This window comes from Halichoeres trimaculatus, unplaced genomic scaffold, assembly GCF_033239565.1.
Source record: "Halichoeres trimaculatus isolate MK-OKI-2021-1 unplaced genomic scaffold, fHalTri1.1 fHalTri1_scaffold_8, whole genome shotgun sequence".
NCBI classification, from domain to species: domain Eukaryota; kingdom Metazoa; phylum Chordata; class Actinopteri; order Labriformes; family Labridae; genus Halichoeres; species Halichoeres trimaculatus.
This window is the reverse complement of record NW_027437186.1, coordinates 21,876,553-21,904,513: the sequence shown is the minus strand read 5'-3', so window position 1 is coordinate 21,904,513 and position 27,961 is coordinate 21,876,553. Positions and strand designations below refer to the sequence as shown.

General features: G+C 39.6%; 1 protein-coding gene across 1 annotated transcript; it reads left to right on the top strand.

Annotated features, from left to right (window-relative positions):
* The first annotated feature begins 1,655 nt into the window (after positions 1 to 1,655).
* adss2 (adenylosuccinate synthase 2) lies at positions 1,656 to 25,444 on the top strand. Its single transcript, XM_074676185.1, has 13 exons — positions 1,656 to 1,930; positions 9,144 to 9,246; positions 15,134 to 15,202; positions 15,315 to 15,365; positions 15,506 to 15,572; positions 16,636 to 16,743; positions 17,482 to 17,563; positions 17,645 to 17,771; positions 21,176 to 21,330; positions 21,567 to 21,691; positions 21,840 to 21,937; positions 22,247 to 22,396; positions 24,805 to 25,444. The coding sequence occupies exons 1-13, from the start codon at positions 1,727 to 1,729 to the stop codon at positions 24,855 to 24,857; spliced, it is 1,392 nt and encodes a 463-aa protein (XP_074532286.1). The 5' UTR covers positions 1,656 to 1,726; the 3' UTR covers positions 24,858 to 25,444.
* The last annotated feature ends 2,517 nt before the right edge of the window (positions 25,445 to 27,961 follow it).

Below are 27,961 nucleotides of genomic sequence, written 5' to 3'. Positions count from 1 at the left end.
CAAATCATTCTACACATTTGTAGATTTGTGTAAAAAAATTGTGGATTTGCTTGCACATTCTGAAATTGTTTACACATTTGAAAATCTGTTAGCACATTTGTGGATCAGTTAATGCATTTGCAAATCTGTTTATACACTTGTGGATCAATTTATGCATTGGTGGATTGATTTACACAAATACAATTACTGTATTTTTGCTACAATAATAGTTCAATCTATTTTTGTTTTGTTTCTTTTGTTTGATCTAACTGAGTTCAGACAACCAATTTGCTGTCTAATTTTTTTTCAGGTACTAATCCAGTGTAGAGCCATTTCTTGTGGACATCACCATGAGTGAGAGGGTTTTCGTTTCATGCTAGTGTTATCACCACTAGAGGGGGCCAGATTTATGAGTTTAACATTTCACACCCCAACAAGCTTCAGTAGGTGAAATCTGTTTTACACAGATGCTTGATGCTCACTTTGGAAGGGAAAACATTGGTGGAATCTGAGACACCATACCTTTTGGGGTATCTGCAACAAAATACAATTTTTGTTTATTATTTTTTATGCCAAGCACAGATGACCAGATCATGTAAAGTCTCATATTGAAATATTTCAACAAAAGACTTCCATTCAATCTGTCACCTTTGATTTTTGGGCTTAAGCCTGGGATGCTGAGCATTGGGGGCTATTTAAACTGTGTTTTCCAAATTCCATCACTAAATCAATTAAGTTAAAGTAATCCCCTTGAATATTGTAATAATGTCTCACCATGTACTTCCATTTTCCCTCCCTGTCAGTCAGTCTGTAATCCTTCAGACACTTGAAAGCAGGGGGACTGGAAATGTCTGTGAAATGACTATGTAAATGTATCAAATGCATGGAGAGTTGCCAGAGCATGTCTCCTTTTCTCTGCAACTATGCAAGAAAAAACAGTTTATTTATTGACTTGTTGTCAATGTGACCATGACATATCTGTGCTCCCAGTCTCTAAATCTTCACTGTTTGTTTAACTGTATGAGTCATTCATGTATTCATGTTTCTATTTTTATAACTGCTATTGAAAACATTGAGGTCCTTGTTTCTAATGTATAACAGTCATCACGCTGGATTTGGTTGGAGAATTATGGTACTAAGTGAAATTTAATGATAAAGGTAATGACAGCCTTCTTGACAGTCACAGATCTTACTGCAATGAATTTTTTTGGTTGATGCAGTCGCCATACTCAAAATCAAAAATGAACTTGGGATAACATTGCTACATTTTTTTTGTAAATGTTTCTGTTTCCATATTTCAAAATATTTAAAGTCTTAAGATAATTTTTATCACGAAAAATAACTGAATTGTGGACTTGAACACACCTCTGGAAGAGTGGGAGTGTCATCTGAGATTATTGTAGTGTCAAGAGCGTTCACCCAAGATTTCAAAAACCCTTTCCGGAGCTATTCAATAAAAAATACAGGAATTAAAATATTAAGGCTCCTACTGAAGAATACCCTCGTTGAGGGGCAGGTTTGCCTTGTAAATGAGGTGTCAACCCGGAGCGGGGCTGGTCATACAGGCTGTTTGTGTTTACACCTGGTAATAATACTGGTGATTCGAGACACTTGTGCGCATGTGCGAGACGTTTAAATATTGCCGTGCACGGAGCTCTTGGTCTATCCTACTATCTTTGGTGCGGCAACGCAGCAGCGCGGTGGGAAAGAGCGCTCAAGTGTACTCAGCGGCAGCGACCCAGCAGAAATGTCGAAAAGTGGGTGTCAGGAACCCGCCGCAACGCAGGCGGCCTCCCGCACCGGCGGCGGCGGCAGCCCGACCCAACGGGCTCCTATCCCGTCCGTCGGCAACAGGGTGACGGTGGTGCTCGGCGCTCAGTGGGGCGACGAGGGGAAGGGGAAAGTTGTGGATCTCTTGGCACAAGACGCGGATATGGTGTGCAGATGTCAGGTTGGTTAGCCCATCATGCTGCATTCACTTGTCCTACGTTATCTACAGGTTAAGCTAGTTACCGGAAACACTGTATCCAGGTGACAGCAGCTCGTGGGCTTACACACGTAAACCATACATGTCAACCTGACGGCTGGTTGTTAGCTTGCTGACATCTCGGCCACTGTGTTGTATCAAGTGTTTCGCTAATGTCACCTTGAATTTCTGCTAGCTGCTTTTAGCTCCTCAGACACATTTAACGATGAATTGTCTCCTGATGCGTGCACATGACAAGAAAACGGTCGTCCAGTGGATCTCGTGATCAGGTGCATCACCTCACACCGAGCTTTAAGCGGAGCCGCGAGTGTGTCAGAGACAGACCGTGAGACTCATTAACAGGATGAGTGCTGACTGCAGGTTAGAAGTCATTTAATTTTTGCAGGATGGGAGATGTTGATAATATTTCACTGTTAAATTTGAAACATCTGGGATTATGGTTAATGAAATACGCTGGTCATGATGCCTTAATGACGCCTCAATGATTCGGTTTCCTGGTCTGATTTGCAGCCTTAAAGTGTGCATGAAAGAATCTTTGTGTTGATTAGTTACCTTAAAGTTTCTGTTTTTTTCCATTAAAAATTGATGCTGCATTCTAAGAAATATTAAAACATGCACCAAACATTAGTGTGACTGATACATGTGAGTGAATATTCAGACTTTTTAACAGACCATATAGCACAGAAAGGAAAAAGGTTATTATCTGTATCTATCTTAAAAATGTTTCAAGTACTTTTGGCTCTGAGCTACAGTCTGCAGTAACCTTTCTTTGATCTGGAACAAAGGATCACAGCTAAGCAGGCACTGGTTATCAACAAAATATGTCAATAACATATTAAATCGTGAAGATGCTGTCTATTTGAGAAAGCAGTTTCCTGATTACTTAGGTAATGCCATAATGAGGCAAAGTCTGCTCAACTCAAGCAACATACTGCCCTGCTTTACATCTACTGACTTGTAATTTCTGGCAGGCTGGGAGGCAGCATGGTGCTAAAATGATCACAGATGAAACATGCATGTGTTGATAATAGTTTAATCAGGTTGTGCTTGTAAAAGTTGCTCAGTTCAGCCCCTAAATAATGCTTTGTGATGAATTTGCATTTGTGGTTTGTACAACAGGTGGATGGAGACTTAAAAACGTGATGAGTTGTCATGTTACAAGAAAACCGAAGTCCCTTCAGCTTGTAGATGTCTGTTGTTCAAGCCGTCTGTCTGAACTAAAAGTAAGGGAATGTAGTTAGGAGAGTGAAGTCAGAATAATAAATCTGCAGTGCATTGGTTCAATCTCAGCATAAAGAAAAAAATAATTTTAAGATTTGAAAAGTTTGGGTTGTGTGTTATGCAGTTAAACCTTATCTGTGGGGGTAAATATTCAAAACTGATCACCCTTACTGACATTCATACTTCATAATCTTAATCCCTTTTGGGGGGTTGTGGTGGACTAGGGCCTTTCTTTACTGACAATGTACTCTCATCCTGTGTCCTGCTAGTTTGTGTCCTTGCCCTATAATACAACAAGCTGTTCAACTTAAAAATCTGATAACTGATATGCTAAAAATTTCAAACTGTCCTCTTAAAGCAACAATCAAACACTCTCACATCCCAGTTGTTCAAAACTGAAGCATTTTAAGAAAAGCAGCAAATCCTAGAGAGTGTCTCTCATGTGTCTGGTTCCAGTTCTGTGGAGTTCAGATGTCTATTAGCTGTTTCTGTTGATAACAAGTTGACACAACAAGGATTCTTCTCAGTTTCTGCAGTTCTGGCATGGCAGGGCACGTGTAAAAATAAACCCCTCTCTGGCAGTGGTCCGACACCGCGTCCCCTGCGTATGTTTTTGTGTGTGTGTGTGTGTGTGCATGTGTTTGACTGAGTGATTGAGAGAGTGTGTTGAAATGCAGTGTGGATAGTGTTGATCTTTTTATAAAATAAGCCTCGCCAGCAGTCTGACTGGTGTTCCTAGAAGTCACAGTGAGGATTAAGAGAAAGGGAAGAAGGGTGTGTAGCTGAGAGTTTAAGCCACCAACAAAACATTAAATAACTAATAGCTTTTGTTGTTGTGCATCCTGTTCTGCTACAAAATGTGTCATGCTTTATCAGGACATAAAGTTGCCTATATAAGTGTACACATGGACTATTCAAAAGAAAGTTGTTGCTTTTGTCGAAAAAAAGATGATTCAGAACCAGCTCTGCTTATTTTCCACCTCAACCATAAACAGCGTGACCACAGGCAACACACAAATCTTCTTAAAGGTTTATTAAGTTATCCATTGCGTCAGTAAATGGTTATAACTACAGTAGCACTGTTTATGAGCTGTTATGCTGTAACGATAATCTGGAGCTAAAAAAAAATCAAGACATTCAAAGCTTGGGTCAGAAGGAAATGAATTGATTTTTGTTGTTTTGCTTGTTTTCCTGAGGTTTACTTACTGCCTGAGAATGCACAAGCAGTAAAAATAGGTTCATAAAGTTAAACTGATTGCTTTTCTTCAGAGTGACCCTGAGGAGCTGAGTTTAAGATCACACTTCTGGTTTAGCAACAGTCTTGTACACTTGTTTTCTAGGAGGCACTTAGTGCACCCCATTGTCATGATGATGTACATGATTTCAGCTGGACACACCTACACCAAGCACAGATTCAATGCACCCGAGGCCGCTGCTATGGAGACACTAACTGAAACCCAGGTTTGGTTTTGTAAACAGCAACAATTGTTTTTTAGCCCTTCCTCTATACTTTAGACAAAAGTAGGTTTTGTGCGCACAGTCTTGAAATGGTTGGATGGACACACCTTATATGTCATGTATAGAAGACACGCATGCTCAACTATAGCATCTACTTAATCTATAGAAAAGCCTGACTTAAGTACTTCCAGTATCATGTTTAACAATACTTAAACAGAGCAGGTGGTTGGCTTTGACTTGAGACCTATTACCTGTTAAAAATGGTGGTTTCAGAACAAAAACAAACAGTTAATACCTGTGTTTTATATTTTGCTGAAGTCAACTAATTATTATATGTACATTTTTTTACACTCTAGGACTGAAGGGTGAAAATCAACCAGTGGGCTGTTTAATATTAGAGCCAGACCGATACGGGATTTTTGGGGCCGATGCCGATACTGGGGCAAGAAAAAAGACAATATACGTATGTATATATATATATATATATATATATATATATATATATATATATATATATATATATATATATATATATATATATATATATATATATATAATAAATTCATTGATATACACAGGATATAAACTGTATATAATCACAAATCATTATAATACCCGTATAATTCAAGACAGAGACAGAACACTATTAAATTAAAACAAGGAACTTTAATTGTAAAACTGTCAACATAAGAACCGTAGTGTTAACCAATGATAAATAAGAACAAGCTGTTAACACAATAATGAATAAAGAAGGTAAACACCTTAAATAGATAAGTCAAACTTTAAACACAGTAAGTAGAAAAAAAAGTCAAACTGTAAACACACAATGAGAAACTTACATGACTTTAAAATGCCGTATTATAGTCTTACATCAGATAATGGTGGACGTGTGAATTAACAGTAGCATTTATCTATGTTTAGCTCACAAAAAAGCAACCAATACAATGTTAAAATGCCATATTATAGTCTTACATTAGATAATGGTGGACGGAGGGGGCGGGCACTGGGCAGTGTGCAGCCCAACACACAGACACACAGGAACAAGAGCGACAGAATCTCCGCGGAGCAAAATTTCTTTGTAATCGGCTACATTTTGGCCGATGTTGATTAATTGGTGACAGGCATAATTGGCCCGGTTAATCGGCCAGGCTCTATTCAATATCATTTATTTTTTTACGCAATTTTTGTTGACAAAAATGTTTTGTATTTATTGGTTTTTAATACAGCCTCTTAACACATTAAATTTTGCTCAGAGCGTTTTATTTTTTAAGAGACAGTCACTACTGCACCCTTCAAAATTTAGTGAGTGCAAACTTTTTGAAATTTTATTTTATCATATGTTAAAAGGCAGTTTACTGATTAGGTTGCTTGTCCTTGAAGACCAAAAGATCCATCAGCTGTAATAGTATCCCATGTCTACCCTTTCGAACCAAAGCAGCGGGTTGTTAGACCTGTTTTTAACCTCAGGTCAGCAGCAGGGCGACAGGTTCAGATCAGGTGACATATGTTGACTAATTAGCACCAACAGTTACTGCAAGGATTTTTTTAAATTTATTTTTGGGCTGTGACTGTATTCTGAATGTGGTAAAAAAAAAAAAAACACTTCATCAGCTTTTATTCTGAATTCATACAAAAGCTTCTGTCTCAAAGAAAATATTTTATGAGAGTAAAATCTCAAATATCTGCCTTTCCTTATCTCAAGAGATGCAATTTTGGAAACCAAATTAATCTTATAGTGCAAGGTAACGCTTTTGTTAGTGCACAAAACTCAGGCATCCACAGTCACACAGAGAACGTGCAGCTGTAACTGAAAAAAAAATCATAGTTTGTAATGCAAAGTCCACAAGGTATAAAACATTTTTTTTAATTTGCATAAATTATTGCATAAAATGTGCAACCCAAATTTTGTACTATGCACAGTAGATTATTTATAATGCACCATTAGGGCTGTTTGATGCACAATAGAATACATAGCAAACAAAGTAAATCATAAAACTGCCTATAAGAGCTGCGACAGAGGGCGGACCTTGCATGCAAATACTTTTCAAGCTCAGATTTATGTAGAAATAACATTATTTAACAGAAAAACAGAGATGAGACAAACCACCATGAGTTGACAAATTCAGTTTCCACCTCTGGATATCTGTGGTTGATCAGAGGACTGTATGTGAATAAGAGTTAGCTTCTATGGGGGAGGGAATGAATCGTAAAACTATCTTAAAAAGGAGAGGCATCTGCTCCCCCTTCCCCATCTGTTCCGCCTCCCCACCTTCAGGGTGCTGCTGTGTCCAGGAATAACCCCATGTGGTTGAAGCACATGTTGAGCTTGATTTACCCCCAAAGGCCCCAGTGTAAGAGGATGGACTTAATTTGCACCTCGGGAAGTGAGAAATGACGCAGCTATCATATTGTTTCATGTAAAAGTTGCAGAGTAGAAGCTCGGGCTACAGGACATGAAGCACAGAGGAGGGGAGCAGTTTAAAGGATGTTTCCAATAGCAGGACTCACTGCTTTCTTCCTGAGCTCTTCTTCTCTCCTCAGTGTCAGCGCGGTTTAATCATGTGCTGGTCAGAGTGTGAGAGCTAAATGAAAAATCAATAAACACACATCATCTTTGTCTAATGCAGGTCTTCCTCCTTGCTCAATAGAAAAGGTTTCTTTTTTCATCAATCAGAGCAGTTTTATGGTTTGTTAAAAAAAAACATTTTGATTTTGATTTCCCTGCTTTCTACTTTTAGGGTTTGCTCTCCCAAGATACAAAATAAATTTGTGTTGTAGGTTCTTTAAATTAGTATGGTAGGTGGGGAGAGATTTATTTACATGCATGAACAGTGGAACAGCAAAATTAAAGTAAAGTCAGTTTCTCTGAGAATGTGTCATTGATGTCATTGAGACCCTGTGAACATTTGGGCTTTATAACAACATTGAGGGAAATTACTTTTCTTTCTTTTCAGTAGCGTTTTTGTTTAGAGAAAGATAGACAGGACAGAAAAACAGTTACATCTCAGTACATGTCAAAGCTAAAACTGCTTTTAAACAATCACAGACACAGTCTGTGTTCACCACCTTTAGACATTTTGCAGGAAAGCTGACATATTAAAGTTCATTTTGACCCAAATCACCAGGAATCATTTAGTTCTAAGAACCTCTCTTCAGTGAACTAAATGATTTCTGTGGCCCATTGTTGTCTATGTTTCCACTGCAGCCTGTAGAGATTATTCAAATCAGGTCAAAGACTGATGAAAAACTAATCCATGAAAGTTGTTTGCTTAAAAAAGTCACTCATACATCTCTTTTTGAGTCTCTGCTGAACTATCCTATCAAAAATAATGTCACAAGTCACACTGTCAGCAGGAAAGATGTATAAAGATAATTAATAAATTAGATCAGGTTACAGGAAATATTTCCTCTTATACCTCTCTTATTTGTCTTAGTGCCCCTCTCTCTGCTCAGTAACACATGTAAGTTAAGCAGCAGTTTTTAATGTGGAAATTGTTTCCTAAAAAAGACCAACCCCAAAACTGTTTCAAATCCCCTGGTACCAAAGCAATGGTTATAAAGAGAGATAACTCCTGTGAATACATAAGTCGTCTGATTTATTTCTGTTTTTTATCTGTTCCTTTGTACGCATGTGTTTGTGTGTATGCAAACCAAGGTTTCAAAGTAAATGGGATCATTTTCAAGTTGTGACCTCCAAAGTTCCTGGAAGTTTTTGAAAGTACTGCAGAGACTTTTCAAAGAGAAGACAAATTCAGTCCAGGACTAAATTTAGACCCTGGTTCCCGCCATCAAAACACAGAGTTCCTCCAAATATCCCTAGTTCCAGAGGAAAGTCCCTGCTTAAGAAAAGCACATTAAGTTTATGAATGGTACTCCAACACGATTAAAGGCTCACAGCCAACTGTAAGTGAGCTTTATAGCCATCGGCCATCATAATAATTACGAATGAACAGGTTGGCAGGGTGGCATTTCTTTAGGAAGTTTGTTCAGTTAAAAAAAAAGAAGGTGAGTCAGACTTCCACAACTTGTACGAACACGCCTCAAAGGAAAAACAGAGGTGCAGGAAAAGAGTTGGAGGATAATTAAGACCCTTTTACTGCCCAAGCTTTGCTTTGTCCTTTCCCCTGATTTGGTTGTAGCACTTGTTTGTATGAGGATGATGAAACTTGTAAACCCCCCCTGACTGAGTGTTTGTTGTGTGATACTGGAGCAGCAGGTCTTGACAGAACATGGTTTCCCGTGGCGGGAAATGTTTAATCTGGAGTATCAACAATCCATTTTACATTTTCATTGCTGGCAGATTTGTCTGTAAATTTACACTGCAGTGTGGCTTTTCCCTCTGAGCAGGAGTCTCTAAGCAACAGCACACACACCAGCACACAGTGGCCAGTGGTTTATTTACCATGCTTGTTGCTACTCGCTGAACTATTCAGCCTACCTTCCAGCTCAAACTTTGTTTGTCCTGATGTGTGTTTGACTCTCTGTCTTTTATCTGCAGGGTGGAAACAATGCAGGACACACGGTGGTGGTTGACTCTGTTGAGTATGATTTTCACCTCCTCCCCAGCGGCATCATCAACCCCAAGGTCACTGCCTTCATCGGTGTGTAACGCACACAAACACACACACACACATGCATTCATGCAGAAGCACCCAAAGTTACACTCGTATTATTTTTACGATGTACATTCTCAATGTTGCACACACACACATTGCTCAAACACAGCTAGTGCAAACTCTAGATCCAAGGCCAGGCTTTGCTTTACTCTTGATGAATTATTGGGAGCAGCTTTCAGCCTGGCATTCGTCATCTCCAGAGTAACAGCCTTCATACTGACAACTGCTACAGCGAGTGTGATCGGCTTGAGTCAGAGCCAGACTGCAGGTCACGTCCACTCCTCTGCAGTAACTTCATTAGCTAATGGTGTCTCCACCCTACAGACCCCCCATACCACACTAAAACATGGAGCTGCATAATCGGTCAATACAGGGTTAAATTTTCACTTCATTTGTCTTTTATGTATGACAGATTTGCGATATTCTGCAAATGCAAATGCAGTTAGTCTTGATCCCAGGGTTTGTGCACTAATCTTTGTTTCTGTGGAATGGGTTGAGACTTTTTCACAAGTTCAGCTGGCTGGCCTGTCGTTTAGGATCTGTCCATTACAAGCTGTGAGAGGATTAATCCACAGTAGACAGAGACTTAATTAGAAATGGAACAAGCATTAGCATGTCTTCTTAATGATAAAGGATTTCATGCATGTGGGTATTTAAAGACATGCTAGCAGCAGTTTGACTCTATGGTCGGTTCACTTGAGAAGAGGACACATCCTGACTTAGATCTGCTCCCCTTTGGTATCATGATCAGAAAACTAGACCTAAACATAAAGAGGAACGTTAAAACATACAGTATAACATTGAATGAATCATTGCACTCGTTTTTTATCACTGTTCTGTCATCCCAAAGTAGAGCAGTAGTTTTGTTGACTTTACTCTGAGTTCATTCGTGGTGTAGAAAAGTACATTTGCAGCCTCCAGCACCGCTTGCTAATCTGCGTTTGGGTCTTCCCTGTTCTTCAGCCAGAAATGGTTTGTATCTGCATCTCCCACATTCATGCCTCCCAGTGGCAATCACTGTGTTTGTTGTTTACTTTTTCAGTCTTTCAAATACTTAACTTTGATTTTGTCTAAACAATGACCTCAAATCTCCTCCAGCTAATGCAATCCTTTTGGAAAGACCAGCAAGAGAGGATATGTCATTTGGGCAAGCTCTGTCAGACACATTGTAAAACATTTATGATGTCAACACACAATGAAAATAAATCCTTAACCACATCTGTGATGGGTCACTTTTACTACAGAACTCTCCAAAAGTGTCAGACATCGTTCGTCCATAAGAAGCAGCTGTCAGCTGGATATGAAACATTGGCAGTTTCACTTAAAGGTCCCATATTATGCTCCTTTTCTGCAGTTTAATATGGATCAATGATGTCTTCATGAAATGGTAGTAACATGTTTTGGTCCAAAAAGCCAATAAATCAAGCAAAGCAGCATTGTTTCCAGGCTCTCATAGCTCCTCTGTTCAGAACGGTTTGATTTAGTGGGCGTGGCCTTCATATGTAAATGAGCCACCGCTGATACCGCCCCGCTCTTCCGCGTCACTTAGAGCAGCACCATATAACCATGACTACCGAGCTTTGACTGCACAGTGTTTAGAAAATAGCAAAGGTCGTTATCCGTAACATTACAGGCTAAAACAACAGGCTAACCGCAGCTAAAGTTAGCATCCTGAAGCTAACACAGAGACAGGGGACACTGAGGAAAAGCTCTTACATCTGCTCCACAGCACACAGCATTTAAAATACTCACATTTCCAGGGTCTAAGGTTTGTTGGAGGATGGTTGGTAATGCGCCTGGATTCAGGACCAGTCTATTTGCAAGCCCTCTGTTGTACTGTCCAAAGTTGGAAAAGCAGTCACCCATGAAGTGACTAGCACACACATGCATAGTTTTACTGAGTGTAGCTGGAACATTTCCTTGATAAATGAACTCTAGCTACTTAGTCTTGTCTTCTTCCGAGATGGGAAGCTTGTGCATGGAAATATGTGGCTGTTTACAGCCAAAAACAAAGCAGTGATGGCTCTTCAACTTTGATATTCTCCCCGCTGCTGGAGAGATCTCCAGCAGCGGGAAGGTGAGTGGGCGGGAGGAGGTTTGGAGGGTATCTGCCCCAGTGGACCAATCAGGTCAGACTTGCTCCTGATTGGTCAAAAAAGGGAATCGCTGACGTCAGCAAATCCCCAAAATCCAAACAACTCATTTAAGGTCAGGATTTTACATTCACAAGCTCTACTAAATACAGGTTTTGTTATTAAATATCACATTTTGTGGGCTGGGAGGAAAGCCAAAGACCCACAAATTTCACTAAAAGACTTAATGAAGTGATTTTTGCACAATATGGGACCTTAAAAGCACTAAGAAGGAGTTGGACTTGTAGTCTCTGATGCAGCTATTTAAGTGATCAAAAAACATCTAAATCTTTAGTCATAGGAGAAAGAAGCTAAGAAAAAGGTTGGAGCGGCTTATTGGCTGTGTCAAGATCAGTGAAGCTTTGTGAACAGTGACTAAAAGATATAGAATATACCTCGTAGAAATGCTTTTAAAGTCTGGGGATGTGTCTCAAAGCTTTAAAGTTCCATCCTTCCTTCCTCCACTTGTGTTGTTCACTTGTGTCCTAGTCACTCCCACCAGAGATGCATGGGAGAGACGTGAGGAAATGAAGAAGGGAGAGGGGGATCAAGGAGATTCGGTTTTAAAGCAGTGGGACGTGTTTCAGTGATGACAGCATCAGCTGATCACCTCTGGGTTGTCTGTCAGTCAGCTCTAACAGCTGTGTGTGTGTCTGCACATGTTCGCTGTAATAACTCTAACAGAAACAGTAACTGATCTTTATCTGTTCCTTTAACCTGTTTAACAAACACTTTCACATGAAGAAAACCTGCTCTCTGTTTTTTCTGTGTGTTTCTGTGTGCACGGATCACTTTCCCAGTAAAATGCATCATTTTTAGATTATTATGAGTTATTTAGCCTTTATCTTGAGCACATTTGATCGTGAACTCTGAAACAAAATATAACCTAGTTTATTGTGTCTCAGGAAGATATTATTTATTAGATTTCAGTTTTCTGCATTAATCCTCCGTCATATTGATTTGAAGACGGCTATGTTCTGTATTTTGTGCTTTAAACTCACAACGAGCCCTTTTTAATCCCAGCTTTATGACCTGTTCTGCAAAGCTCCGATCTGTCTCCTCCCTCCTCTCTCCTCTCTCCTCTCTCCTCTGTCCTCCGAGCACAATCATTGCTTTTGGATAGTCTTCAAAAATGACTCAGAAAGTACTTCCAGTGCTGCGGTGGAGAGAGGAGAGAGGAGGCCTGATTTTACCGTTTGAGACGCACCCTTCGACTGATGGTTTGTATCATTAATAGTTAGTAAAGAAGCAGACATGGAGTTATGTCTGCTGTGGACGTCTTTGAATTGTATGGTGTCACACCGAGGAATGGCTCTAAAACTAAAACTAGACTCTAAGACTTGATGTGTTGAATTTGTTTATGACCATGTATTCTCCAGTATCAAAACGGGAAGACAGTCTTCCACGAGTTCACTCTGAATAGCTCACGAGACAAGTTCCTCTTCTTTTCCTTCTTTTATTGGCTTTATGATATTGTGTTAGTTTTCTTTTTGTGCCATATGAAGCTGTTATAGAAAAAAGAAAAAACTTCTGCCTCATCAGTTTTTTGCACTTTACCACTGTGCACGGCTCCACTGCTCACATCCTAATAAGCAGTACTTCGAAAGCATGCAGTTTGCTTCCCAGCACGCTTCTCCTTTAGTGCACGTTCTTCACCTGTCCCAGATGCGTCTGGGGAAACAGATTAAGCTCTTCTGGCAAGTCGTGAGGAAACCTGCATTTTTCAAAAGACAAAAATGAGACCAGAATTTCTCATCAAAAATTTAAATAATGTATAAATGGGCTAAGGACAGTTCAACAGATTTCGTTTGTATTCAAAGAACCCTGACAGGAACAGTAAATGTTTCTGCCTTTCTTTTGCCTTTTTTAGACAAGACATTTGCAGAGTCGAGCATTAGGGATGACATGTAGCAAGGTTTTTGGACACAAGTCAAGTGGTGATCAGCCTCATATTTTACTCCCATCAAAAACAGGTATTCCTCTTGTCACGTCCAAGGTTATATTAGTTAACTAAAACGAAACTAAAAAGGAAAACTAAAATTCAAAATACATTTCAGTTAACTAAAACTAATAAAAACTAGAAAAGAAAACAAAAACAATAAGTAAACTAAAACTGTATCTTGCGTTCACAAAACTAACTGAAACTAACTAAAATTAAAGACAAAATTCCCTTAGTTTTAGTTTTTGACAATATTAATAGCCTTGAGGATTTAAATTCAAAAAATAAACGGAGTCCGTTTATTTGTGTTTTTGGTCAAGTAAAATATGGCCCCGTCTGAGTGCAGAGGAAACCGGCAGAGGAGCAGGGAGGGGGTGTTTGGTGTGAGCGCTCTGGGCTTCTGCTGCACAAAAACACTGCTGTAGGGGTAATTTCTGCCCTAAATCTTGTGATAGGACCCAACTTGTTCCATCCCGGAGTATCACTTTAAAGTGAAAAATGACACAGCTCTCCCCTATTTTTTGTTCAATGTTGTATGATCTCCTTGTAAACAAACTTTGGGTCAACCTTTTAGTTTAGTTGCCCTTAAAAGAATATGTACTATTTTTCATTTGCAAACGTCAAATACTTCATCTGTTAGAACCATATGTAGCCGAAATGTTTTGAAGAAAAACCGCATTAACTTTGGAAGGTAGGCGCGCATTTCCACTAAATGCAAAATATCATACAGATGATGCTGTTACCGAACGTAATTTAAGTGCAGAATATTTTACTTTAACATAATTTCTAACCTCCAAAAGCGGACTTTTCGAGTCTTCGCCTCCTGGCCGCTTGCAATGCTGACAAAAGCTAGCCATTACCACAGAAAAATATTCGAACTCCGTGCGATTTTGGCGCGTTTCTTCTTGTTCTGATTTTATATATCATTCTGATAGGTAAATGTAAACTACCTGCAAGGCACCTCATTTCCCTTGGAGATCGATGGTGGCACATGTAATGCACTCAATGTCAAATCAGCAGGATTATACAGAGGAAGAAGAGATGCTGCAGGAACCAATCACATGCGTTGGCGGCGTGGATTTCCCGATGTCATCCTAGGGAAAAAAAAACTTGCACGACACGACGTACTGGGCCGTGCTTGTTTACTGCACTGACTGGCTGTGCGCTGTGTTGCGACCAAACGTAGAGGAGCAATGAATCAGAGCATCTGTAACAGTTTAATTTAATGTGAGTCTGACTTTATGTTACAGAGTCCAAGTTTCCAATTATTAAAGCTCATATTATATTTTTTTTACATAATTTATGTTTTTATTATTTTTATTTAATTCATGTTAACATTATTTTATATAATTTATGTTTTTATTTTTATATTAAGTTTATTTTCTTGTGTTTAAGGCAGCAGCCAACAGTTCAGTATCAGCATTGACTGAGCAGTGAGCACTATGTTGAACTGGAAAATAAACAGTATCACAAAATATTTACTCTGACCTTTTTGAATCCTGCACCTGGTTAATAAGGTATGAAAAAACTAAAACTAAACTAAAACTAAACTAAAACTAAGCCTTGTTGCAAAAATTAAAACTAAATAAAAAGTAGAAAGCCCGCTCCAAAACTAATTAAAACTAAACTGTAATGGAAAATAAAATGTCAAAACTAACTAAAACTAAACTATAATGGAAAAAAAATGTCAAAACTAACTTAAACCAAACTATAATGACAAATCCAAAACTATTTTAACCTTGGTCACGTCTACAAAATAAATTCCTTCAGCTAATTTCCTCTCCTTTCTTTCTGACCTTAGGTAACGGTGTGGTGATCCACCTCCCAGGCCTGTTTGACGAGGCAGAAATGAATGAGCGCAAAGGAAATGGTGAGTAACACACAGCTGTGTATGCACACAGAATTAAAAAAGGTATTACAGCATGATAATGTGAGGAGACTTGAGGTGTATTTGTCGTGTGTGTGTGTGTGTGTGTGTGTAGGTCTCAAAGGCTGGGAGAAGAGGTTGATCATCTCAGACAGAGCACATATCGGTAAGTGGGATTCACCTGTTTGTGGATTTTTTAATGTGTGTGTGTGAATGTTTGAATGAATGCATTCAAAATAGTATGTCTGAGCCCTGCTTTCTCTGAGGTGTGTGAGTGTGTGTGTCCCCTCTCTCCCTCCTCCACAGTGTTTGACTTCCACCAAGCAGTTGATGACATTCAGGAACAGCAGAGACAAGATCAAGCAGGCAAGAAGTAAGAAACCAGTCACTTAAAGATAGCTGCTGCACACACGCTCACACAGACACGTACCTGTTTCTTCTACACATGTAAAGACCCGTATTTAAGTATTTCCTCCCCTAGCCTATTACCTAACCTTGACCTTTACAGCTGCATGCCAAACGGCAACCTAAGCTGAACCTTGAAGCAGTCCGTTACAGCTCGTTAAAGGTCTTTCAGAGTTCAGACGTCAAACGTCCTTATTTTCCCCAAAGTGCCCACATACGCATCTCTAATCTGAAATAGGTCGTTTTAAAGACGGATACACAAATACAAACGCACACTTTTACACAAAATACTTACTGCTCTACACATATTTGTCAAAAAAATGGATCCATACAGGAATATGTTTCAAAAACATGCATATAATCTAATCAAAGTCATTCAGACTGATGAGATAAGACTGATCCTGCTAATTTTTAAACACTCTCCAAAAAGTGTCACTGTTTGATGCAGCCTTCATTTTTAATGTTACGTTCAAGAGCGACTGAGTTTATCTCTGCCTGAAGGTGGTTTGTCCGAACTGGCTTTACTAATATAGTTCAGCAGGTGTGTGTTTGGTGAGTGTATGCGAGACAGGACATTCATTATGAGCTTTCAGTTGGACTCTCAGACTCTCAGGATCCTGAAGCTCTGTCGTGTGTTTACATATGTGTGTGTCTGTACCCAAAACTCGACACATTGGTTGGCAAAAACTTCCATTTCTGCAGTTTTTGATCAGTGTATGAAGAGTTTTAAATGATTACAAGGGTTTGGATTCTGACCATTCTTTGCCATTTATGAGAGGCAGAAATAAACAGCTGATGATCTGGATGTACCTGTTTATATCTGACATATTATTTAACAAACATCTCTTCCTAATTCACAATCTATTAATAACTACAGTTGTCACATTATCTGGTGATGAAGTTGCCAGATAAAAAGAGTTTTGCAGTTGACTGATCTGTCAAACTTTTAATAGTTAAAAAAAGGAGTTGCTGTCTGTATCACATGCTGATGCTCCTCTTTTCTCTCTTTTTCTTCTCTCAACCCCGCTCAGCCTTGGGACAACAAAGAAGGGGATTGGTCCTGTGTACTCAGCCAAAGCAGCACGTAGCGGTCTCAGGATATGTGACCTGTTGGCTGACTTCACCAAGTTCTCTGAAAGGTCTGTGCATATAGTTCAGTATTGAATGTCTCTGAAGTTATCAAAAATCTGTGCTGACCTACATTTGAACAAAAAAACTTGAACTGGATCTCAGCCACAAACATCTAGCCTCTTTTTCTGTTATTTGGTTAAAGTTAAGTGAATATATTTTGGGAAGAAACTTTGCCTGCATTTTGATGAGGAAAACTGAAAAACCATGCATCAGGACTTTAAATATCCAGGAAGTACAGTTGGTGTTTAAAGTCTTAATGATTTTAATGTTGATCAGGAGCGAAATTCAATAACATGGGTTTAGAACCTCTCTCTGTTTTATCAGCTTTCTTTTTATTGAAAAAATTGCAAGATGAGATGTTGGAAAGCAGCATCAGATTCACTAAATTACTCACAATAAATGTGCTCTTGTGTGTGTTTTGCAAAGTCAGATGGTGTCATGTTGAAAAACCAGGGGGACATGCCCTTTATTGTCACCCAAAGACTTTGCTTTTGTTCCTTCTGATGCATATCCAGGCTGTTTTTAGCCAAATTGAAAAGAGGCTATTTCTCCAAAGAAGGCTAATGCTGCTGTCAGCACAGCCTAAGTGTTACTAAAGTAGCTCCTGCATGATCTAAATGCTGTTGTTTCATGGCCCAGGTTTTTTTTTTTTACAGCATACTAAACTGCAGTGTGACTTTGGGCAGTCATATGAGCCCTGTTGGTGATTTGATAAAAAACAAACTGATCAATGTCACTTGTTGCAGGTACAAAGTGTTGGCCCAGCAGTACAAGTCCACATACCCAACTCTGAAGATTGACAAAGAGGGAGAGCTGGTCAAATTGAAGGTAAAAAGAGAAAAAAAGACTCAGAAAGATGTTTCTTGAAGCAGTGCGTTTTCCTCTTTGCAGTAACACTCTGACTTTCAGGACTATGTGGAGCGGATCAAGCCCATGGTGCGAGACGGGGTGCACTACATGTATGAAGCCCTGCATGGACCCACCAAGAAGATCCTGGTGGAAGGAGCCAACGCTGCTCTGCTGGACATAGACTTTGGTAAGTGCTGGTTGTATGCATGTGTGAGCATGCATGTGCTTTGTGTATATTTCCCAATAATCTCTTTCTGAACAAAGTCTTTGTGCTAACATCTAATCTGAGAATCAATGTTCTAACTGCTGAGCACTGTTTAGTGCATTTACAGTGACCCAGTGAGGACACTTAAGCTTTGTGATGCTCTTTACAAAAATCTGCTTGGAGCTCAGACTAAGGGCTGCGGTAAGTTTACCAACTCCTGAGGTGCTTGATGTGCACGATCACAGCTGAACCACCTAATGCCACCTGACTGTGCATGAGCACCTTAAATAGCAGTTCATCAGTCACAGTGAAATGATTATCTTTCAATCCAGGAGTACCATATTGACCTGAATATAAGATGAGATTTTTTTCCGTTAAAAATAATGTACAAAAGAGGGGTTTGTCTTATAATCAGGGTCTAAGCATTGACACATGCTGATAGTTGTCTAGGGTCGATACAAAACAGCAACAGCACAAAGCGCCAGCTTTTGTAAAGCAAGTGGCTGCAGCGATCTGTCTGTCACAGCAGAGAGGCAGTGATAAATGGAGAGGCACAATGATTGTCCAGAGCAATGTGAACCAAAAGTTGGGCAAGTTAACAGAAAACTGAGGCAGAGTTATGATGCTATTTTTAAGATAATGATAGTCAGTGCAGCAGAGACTTTAAATAATTGTCAGGCAGCCAAAAACTATAGAGTTTCAGAGTATAATCTCAGAAGATCGTGCAGTGTGTGTGAGTTTATTCAGAAATGTAATGAAGGCATGCCCATTATCAGAACTGTTATCAGAATTGCATTTAAAACACAGCTCTTAGTGATTGTATTTATAGCCAGAAATGAAAGTAGACTCTGATTATTATTTCAATGTTATTCTCAGAATTTCTATAAAATATAGTTTCTTTTAACAAAGTCAATTTTGGTTATCAGAGTCTTTTTCTGAAGATTGTTCTCGAAAACAGGGTTTTCCTATATTCAGGTCAATATGGTTTTCTCAGAAAGGTTGATAGTATAACACCTTTATTTATCTTTTCAGTATTGACACAACAGACTTTTTAACCTTGTAGATGTGAATATTTTTAATGTAGTAATGCAGTAGTGGCACTGAGTGGACTGAATGACTGTCATGGTTCAGGGCTGTTTATTTTCCAAACACCATGTGTCACTTGTATGTTATCAGGGCACAGCGTCCCTCACTGATACTGTATGCAAACAAACACTCATTGTGACCAAATATATCTATACTTGATACAGAAAGTGTGGAGCATGTCATGGTGGCATTAAGCCCTGACGTTAACCTTGCGTGTTAGGATGAAAGGCTTCAGTGTTAACGTGAAAAGCACTTTATCAGGACAGAGACTGCTGAGAGACACACTGGCTGCTGTAGTTGTCGTCCTTGTTCCGTGTTAACTACACAGCGGTCTCTGTGGACACTGGGATGAGTGGCATGTGGACGGCCTCCAGCGTTTGGGTGTGGAAACTCAATCCTTTTTGAATGCTGAGTAGTTGAACCAACTTTACTGTCAAAAACTGAAATCTAAATGTGTTTGTCTTTTTTAGTAGAAACATCTTGTTGGGTTAAATTTTAGCCCCATTGAGACAAGAGCAGAAAAAATTCTCAATTCAAGAAAATAAAAGGCAAAAGGAGGCCTGATTTGAGTTAAGAAAAATTACTGATTAGTTTAGAATTAGTTTAGAATAGTCAAGCCAACAAACCACAACTAATTGCTGCAACAGTATACTTCAATCTTCAACAACATTCAGTAGTAGTGCTAAAAAAATCAATGAGAGCTGAGTCTTAGACCCACTGACTCATTCTACCCCTGAGGACAAAGAGGAAAAGGGTCGGATTAAGTGCTCAAGTGTTCCCTGAACAGATGAGTTTTCAGACATCTCTTAAAAGTAGAAAGGGACTCTGTGGATCGTATAAAGTTTGGTAATTTATTCCACCATTTGGGCACAACAGAGGAGAAGAGTCTGGCTAGTGATTTGGAGCCGCACTGGGCTGGGAGCACCATGAGCTTGTAGGCGGTTATCACCTCAGGAATGTGACATGACGGTTTTACAAACCTGCTCGACAGAGTGCTCTATCCAGTTCCAAAAAATGTAGATTGAACAAGCTTCAAGCTTTCATCGTGGGGAAAAAGAAATTTGTGACAACTGTTAGCCTCAAGACAAACTCAGACACTGCTGGGACAGTTTTTGTGAGTAACCAACACATTTCACCAGAGCTACTAATTGCTGTGGCGTGGTGTCTAGTATTTGTAGACAGGAAACTTGAAAGGTTTAATGTAGATGAGAATGAGCTGTATCTGGGAATCCATCTTTTGCTATCCTGGATTAGATTTATTTATTCCTGTTTGTTTTTTTGTTTGTTTGTTTGATGAAAAGAAAAGTTAGATTAGTTCCGCTTTATACAGATAGAGACCTTTTAAGGATGGCCAAAACTGGATTACCAGTGCTTCATACAGGAACCAGTCTTGATGAATCAGTCAATGGGGACAGAATCCTCTTTTTCAGGCTGAATGTCCGTATCATCTTTTGTGTCACAGCAGAAAAACAACACATACAAAATTATAGACTCAAAGTCTATGGTGTCTTTGTAGACACCATAGACTTTTGGTGTCTCTGGTATTCCTCTTTTAAACGAAGAAGTTTTGTTTTATTTTGTACTTAGTTTGAATACAGCCCTCTGCAGGAAATCTCACTATACATTTTGAGCACAGAAAATTAAGCTTTTATCCACATTAAAAAAGATTCTCATTCAATTATTTAATCCCTTTTTAATTAGATTCAATCTGATTGCTATATGATCAGATTACTTTGAAGAACCCGGCCCAGGTTTTCCATCTCTCAAAACAGGTACCAGCTGGACTGGCTGGAATCAAGGCACTGGATCTGTATTGATGCGAAAACAGACTTTTCCTGTGTTAACACAGTGTCTCATTTATAAGACTCAACTTTGGAGTTCAGTAAAATCAACAGCTGCTTATTTAATTTCTTTGCTTATTTTCTCCAAATCAGGGGTTCCTCAAACTCTGGAGTGACACAAGAGAGCTTGGGGGGACAAGAAGGAATGGATGAGAGGTGGCAGGGATGGGCACATGCCAGTATTCTAATATTAACAGGATGTTTGAAATTTTGTCTTGATTTGGATTTACTCTTACACAGAAGCAGTTTGGGATGCACCTGAAGATATACTGTAAGCCCACTGCGGCAGTTAAATTGGGATTAGACTAGTGAACACCTTTATGCCACATTTTGTCTGAAACAGTAACTTGTCTCTGAGCCATTTGGTTCCTGGTTCGCCACGATGACAGTGTCAGATTTTGTAAACACATGCTTCACATAAATCCAGTTGCTCATTCTTCCCTCTTCATGTTCTTGCAGGGACGTACCCCTTTGTGACATCATCCAACTGCACAGTGGGAGGAGTTTGCACTGGTCTTGGCATGCCACCTCAGAACGTCGGGGACGTCTTTGGGGTCGTCAAAGTGTACACTACCAGAGTGGGCATCGGAGCTTTCCCCTCAGAGCAGTGCAATGTAAGAATTACTGAAGTAGAAGAAGTAGTTCAGTGATTTCATGCTGGCTTTCATTAATGCCACACTGTCAACAACACAATACAAAATTATATTGCATAAATGATGAAAACATGTGATAACTTTCAGAAAAAGTGAGCTTTGTTCTCAAACAGCACCACCCAAAGGACATTTTTCCACACAGCCACCATTGTTCTCCTGTAATAAACATGATGATTGGATCATGTTGTGATCTTTAGGAAATCGGGGAGCTGCTCCAGACTCGAGGAAAGGAGATGGGCGTGACAACGGGCAGGAAGAGGAGATGTGGTTGGCTGGATCTGGTGCTCATCAAATATGCACACATGATTAATGGCTTCACCGCGTGAGTTTTTTCTTATTTACATTTTTTCTGAAGTATACCCCAAACTCAAAGGATCAGATGTTAGTAAAAAAAATGTATTTTGAGCAAGAAGCTGTGACATCAGTGAGTGCATTTCTGTAATCTTTGTGTCCTCTTTGTCCCCTCCCAGTTTGGCACTCACAAAGCTGGACATACTTGATGTGTTTTCAGAGATTAAAGTGGGAGTAGCATACAAAGTCGACAACCAAACTATACCTTACTTTCCAGGTGAGCCACACACACACACACACACATACACACATGTAGAGTTGAATTTAAATGCTAAAATAAAGGGCATAGTCTTAGTAAACAGCAGTGTGAGGCCACGCTGTTCAAAGGAGTTTGAGTGCTGAGTATCTAGGCCGTCACTGACTCCTCTCCAGCTTTTCCTATTTATAGAGAAATCTGCTTCAGGGCACAGACATATTGATCTGTAGTCAAAGCTGGGAAATTGCAGTCCCTGTAAAGCAAGATGGTGTGATATTGCGTACTTTCCACAGTCCCAAAACCCCCTTTGTCTTATTGATTCTGTGCCAGCCAATCAGGAGGTGCTGCAGCGTGTCGAGGTCCAGTATGAGACGCTGCCCGGCTGGAAAAGTGACACCTCAGCTGCAAGAAGTTTTAAGGAGCTGCCTGAGAACGCTCAGAAATATGTTCGCTTTATTGAGGAGCATGTGGGAGTGCCTGGTATGACCACAGTGAACACACACGTGCACACACACACACACACACACACACACACACACACACACACACACACACACACACACACACACACACACACACACACACACACACTACTGTGCAGTTTTAACATCTAGTTTTGATGATTTTTCATTGGAAATCCCTCAGTGAAGTTATCCATTCACCATCATTGCTACTTATCCTGGTTTCTGGGGGCTTGAGCTGTCTCCTGTCTCCTGTCTGAATTGCTAATTTTGCTATCAGCACACACTGTATGGGGGGTGAATTTTTATATAACTTGGCGGTTCAGAGGATATTAAGAGCGCGAGCTCGCCCAATCAGAGGCACAGCTCAGGTCACGTGACCGACAGGCACCCTACAGCTGTACGTGAAGCCCTTGCCACTTCTAATATGGCCATGATTCCCAATGTGCTTCATTTTCCATTTCAGAAACAGACGGGTGATGTCGGGGAGACTACGTCCATTAATTATACAGTCTATGATTCAAACCAGGAACCATTGCTGTAAGACTGAAGCAAATCATTGCACCTCTTTGCAGCCTTTGCTAACAAGTTATTAAAATAGTTTCAAAATGAAATGTGCTGGTATCCAGGTGACATTAGGTAAACTGTGACACCTCTTGTCTTACTATGGTTAGTGATAAAGATAAAACTTTTTGTATAAAACATCCTGATTTAAATCTGTCGACGACTGGATTATGCATAAATGCATTTCACGGATGAACATTAATAAAATCTCAACTGTATATAAAACAAGACCTTCTTATCCCATGGTAAGCCTGTAGGATATTCTCCAGAGCGTCTTCTAAATCTGTTCTCTGAACAGATGAGTTCCCAGACATCTCTCACAGAAAGGGACTCTGTAGATCGTATAGACTTAGGTTATTCATTCCACCATTTGGGCACAACAGAGGAGAAGAGTCTGGCTAGTGATTTGGAGCCGCACTGGGCTGGGAGCACCATGGGCATGTAAGCGGTTATCACCTCAGGGATGTGACATGATGGTTTTGACAGAGTGCTCTATCCAGTTCCAAAAAATGTAGATTGGACAAGCTTCAAGCTTTCATTGTGGGAAAAAGAAATTCTTGAAGACTATTAGCCCCAAGACAAACTCAGATATGCCTGGGACAATTTTACTAAAAAGACACATTTTTCAATCTGATTGCTTTACTACGATCAGATTATTTTGAAGAACCCTGCCCAGGTTTTCTGTCTCTCAAAACAGGTACCAGCTGGACTGTCTTCTCAATGATTCACATTTGAAATGGAAAACCCTTTTGACAGAAAAAAAAAATCAAATCAGATTCACAAACATTTGTCTGTATTAAAAAGCGATCTCAACATGGAATGAAAGTATTGACCAGACTTGAAACCTGATCAGGAAAGGAAAATTAAACAACTCTTCACAGCGGCAGCATGATACATTCATCCAAACCCAGATACAAGGGAGGGCTGAAAAGTTTGTAGCCCGACTAGGAAGGAGTTATGCCATAGTGATGAAACTTGGCATGCATTTAATTCAACATTTTCTGACACTTACTGCATGGTTTATTTTTAGATTAAATGATACTGATGTAGTGTTTGAGGACTTTGAAAAGTAGAACCAGAGACATTTTGTGAATATGGATTAAATCTGGCACAGTGGTGTTATCAAAAATATCTGCAGAATAAGGGGTTAACCCTCAAGGACATTCACACCAACATGGTTGCTACATTAGAGGATGATGCTGCAGCTTTATCAACTATGAAAAAGGGGGTAGCTGAATTCAAGAAGGGTAGGGGGAGCCTTGAAGATGACCCAAGCTCTGGACATCCTGCCACAGCAACAACCCAAGAAAGCATTGACTGTGTTGAAAAATAAAACGTGCCGTAAGTGTCAGAAAATGTTAAATCTAATGCATCCCGAGTTTCATCACTATGGCATAACTCCTTCCTAGTCAGGGTTACAAACTTTTCAGCCCTACCTCGTACTCCCCATCACTGCTTCTCAAGCTGAGAATGACATATACTGAAAGACTGCCCTCTGCTGGACTTTAAGGTACACTACACCAGTGTGATCAGCCTGTACATGCTGTTCATTTTCTTGTCAAACCAGTCACCCCATCTTCAATATATTTTCCAACCATCAGATGACATTAAGAATTAGAAATGTGTGCACTGATGTAAACAAGCCTCAGACTTTCTGGTTTTGTTGAAGAGTAGTACTTATATAAAGTAATATAGTTCCATTTTTGAGGGAAGCATGTTTATAGCCACGGAAGGTCAAACTCGCCATAATCATTTTATACCATAATTAAAGGGTATTTAAATTACAAATTATTATAGATACTACACTGCATAAATTTGAATCTATGGCCAAAAAATGACTCGTCCCCTTTTCTGTGTCCTCAGTCAAGTGGATTGGCGTGGGGAAGTCCCGTGAGTCCATGATCCAGCTGTTCTAGACGATGGGAGGAGAAGCAGAGAGGAAGCACTGCTGCGAATCAAGTGTACCCTCCATCTCCTCCCCACCGACACACAGCCTACCTACCTTTCTGGTGTTTCTGGCGGAAACAGGACCGCCATAACTGTTTTAATGCTTTACTGTCATATCATCAGTCTGTCCCATGTTAAAGACCAGACCTCTATGTCTCAGACTGAACTCTCGATGAATGTTTTTCAGCGTCTTTGTCTGAATTTTTAACAGTTTTAATCTTTAGATAACAGATTCAAATTCAACTGCTTCTTAATTATATTCCTGTTTTTAATCATAGCCATGAATCAAAGACACATGCAGCAGCAGCAGCAGCAGCTGCTGCCATCAGGTATGAGAGGATCATAGCCCAGAGGAGCTGTCCACTGATATAAACTTTGATCGTTTGTGTGTTTTGTCAATCATTTTTGTGTTTTTACTGCACTGTTTCTGTCTGGTGTCAAATCAGTTTAAAAAGTTTAAACCTCTGCACTTTAGATGCTTGGGACTTTATCTGTTTTGTTTTTTTCTGCCAGGTTGACATTACATCCTGACATGATAAAGGGATACTTTAATACTTTTAATATGTCTTCTTGTGTTTTTTCTGTCATTGTCAGAAATAACTTAATAGCTGTAGCTAGTGTCTGCTCTCCGTTGACCCACTACAGGTGTCTCTATTATTACCCGCACAAGCGTTGAAGTCCTGCAGAAGAACAATAGAGTCCTCAGCTTGTAGTCCTTCCATAACCCCACCTAGAGGCCCTGAAAGAGAAAGAAAGAAAGTACACTTGTCTGCAGTTTGGTGTCTATGCACCAAAAACAATCTGTGTTCGCCCTGGGATATGAAGTCACTTATCTTCATACTAAAATATTGACACGATATCTACAAGCCTGATCCCGCTAGAGTAAAGACACTCAGTCTTGACCTGTTTCCCAGGCTGAGTCTCTGGCTATGGCTCCCCAGAGGTGTCCACATCATGAAGGGGAGGATGATCTCCAGCCCCTTATGTGGCAGTCACTTAACCCAGTCCTGTTTCTGAGATTGTTTCAGTGAGTGTAGGACGCTCCAGCTTCAAACTGTATGGACGCGGACAGCCATTCTTGCATCTGTGAAAGAGACATCAAAAAAAGTAAAAAAAAAAAAAAAAACACATAAACATTTTAAAAACTGATCATTTGGGATTGGATGGAAGTAGACTCTAGTTATTTGACACAAACATATTTAAGCATGTCATCTACCACAGCCTGGTACAGCTGCCGTTATGCAGACACGGTGTCACGAATGATCATCACTTGGGTGTCGTCTGGGGGGAACTTCACTGGAAACTGAAGGCAGCTCATCTGATGGAATAGAGGACGGGAAGCCGACATTTTCCTGGATGGCCTGATGAGGAGCAGGGCATCTCATGGATGACTGCTTTCTCTCTCTTCCAGCAGCAGTTTAGTGCTCTAAGTGCTTTACAGAGATTCAAAAAATGGGAGAATGTTAGGCTCCAGTAAAGTTCTCAACAGCTTAACAAAATTATTAAACTTCTTGCAAAAAAAAATCAAGTTGCAAGTTGACTAAGCATGTAGGTTCTCTGTTGGGAGACACAAATGTGCTTTTTTTTCCCCACTAGTCATTTAAAAAAACATGTTATGACCAGCTGGAAGTATGGACATCTTAACGCAGAAAATGATATACGGCCAACTTAAGATTTGTTGTCTTAAGCCACAAAAAAAGAAAAAAATCTTTAGAAAAATGTCAACTTGTTCCTGATTTTAGATTGCTTATATTGAATTTGTAGTACTCCATAAGTATTGTTGTGAGATCTTATGAAAGTATGAAAATCAAATGTGTTACCCCACGATCTCCACAGCAGAAACAGGAAGTGGAAGCTGGGAGCTTTTTTGTCTAACATGGCGTGCTGAGACTCTCCTGATCTGGCAGTAATCGTGGTCCTGGAGATGGCATGGGACAATCGACAGCAACAAAACATTAACACACATCAAGACAAAGATTTAATACTGATGCACAAAAAAGGAGATTCAATGATACTAAATAACATGCAGAAGTTAAAACACCCACTAAATTAAGGGTTTTCTGCAGCTTAAATGTCCTGTTAGTCCTGCTGGCCCAAAACATGTCAGATTAGATGTATTAGGATATGAGCGTGCTACATATTCACTGTACTGAGCTTAATGTATGTCTGATTTAACCAATATCCAAAAGATAAACATCATGGAGGTAACAAAGGTTTGAATCCTGTTTGGATCAGCTATTGTAATGAACTGCCAGTTCACAGGATGTGGGGGTTAAAAACTTATCATTTTACTTTACCAAGTCAAACCAACTTGTTTGACTGTATTTAAAAACTGACGGCAGGGCCTTTTTAAAGCCAGTCTAAGTCATATTGTTTCTGCATATCATTGATTGAAAGGGAAGATGCTATGTAGGCTGAAAATCTAAATCAGAAGATTAAATGATAGACTTGTAGCTTTGGAAGTATAATTTATTCTGACGGTACTCATGAAGTTATCTCATTGAAACAAACTAATTGCAGTATACTTATTAATCTATAGATACATTTGAATAAGGAGCTTTAAGGAGCCAGTTTCAGAAACACATAAACTGAGAATTTCTTTTGAAAAAGACAAGAAAAATGATGATAATGAAAACATCTGGCAATGAAAAGTTTGATCATTAATGTGTCTTTTGCCCAGACAACACACGTGGGACTTTTATTCACACAGTTTTGCAGGGCCCTGAGGTCTCAAGAGTGTGGAAGAGTATTTATTGCACCATATCTAACATACTTAATAGACTGGTCCCTCTCTCACAAAGTCTGCTGTTGTTTACTGATACCTCATTATTCCCACCAGCCATTAATCAAAACAACTTTTGTTTGCTGGTTTTACGCCTGCTAAAAAAATAATCCCCTGTTGCTGGAAACAACTACGCACACTGTCAGTGAGAGAATGGCTCAATACTTACATTGATATTCAGAGATATTGCCCAGCTGGAACTCTTCACAGCCAGGTAGCTCTTCACTGAAATGCAAAACATCACTTGTTGGACGAAGCTACTGCAGAACATATGTGCATCTGTGAGTTTGG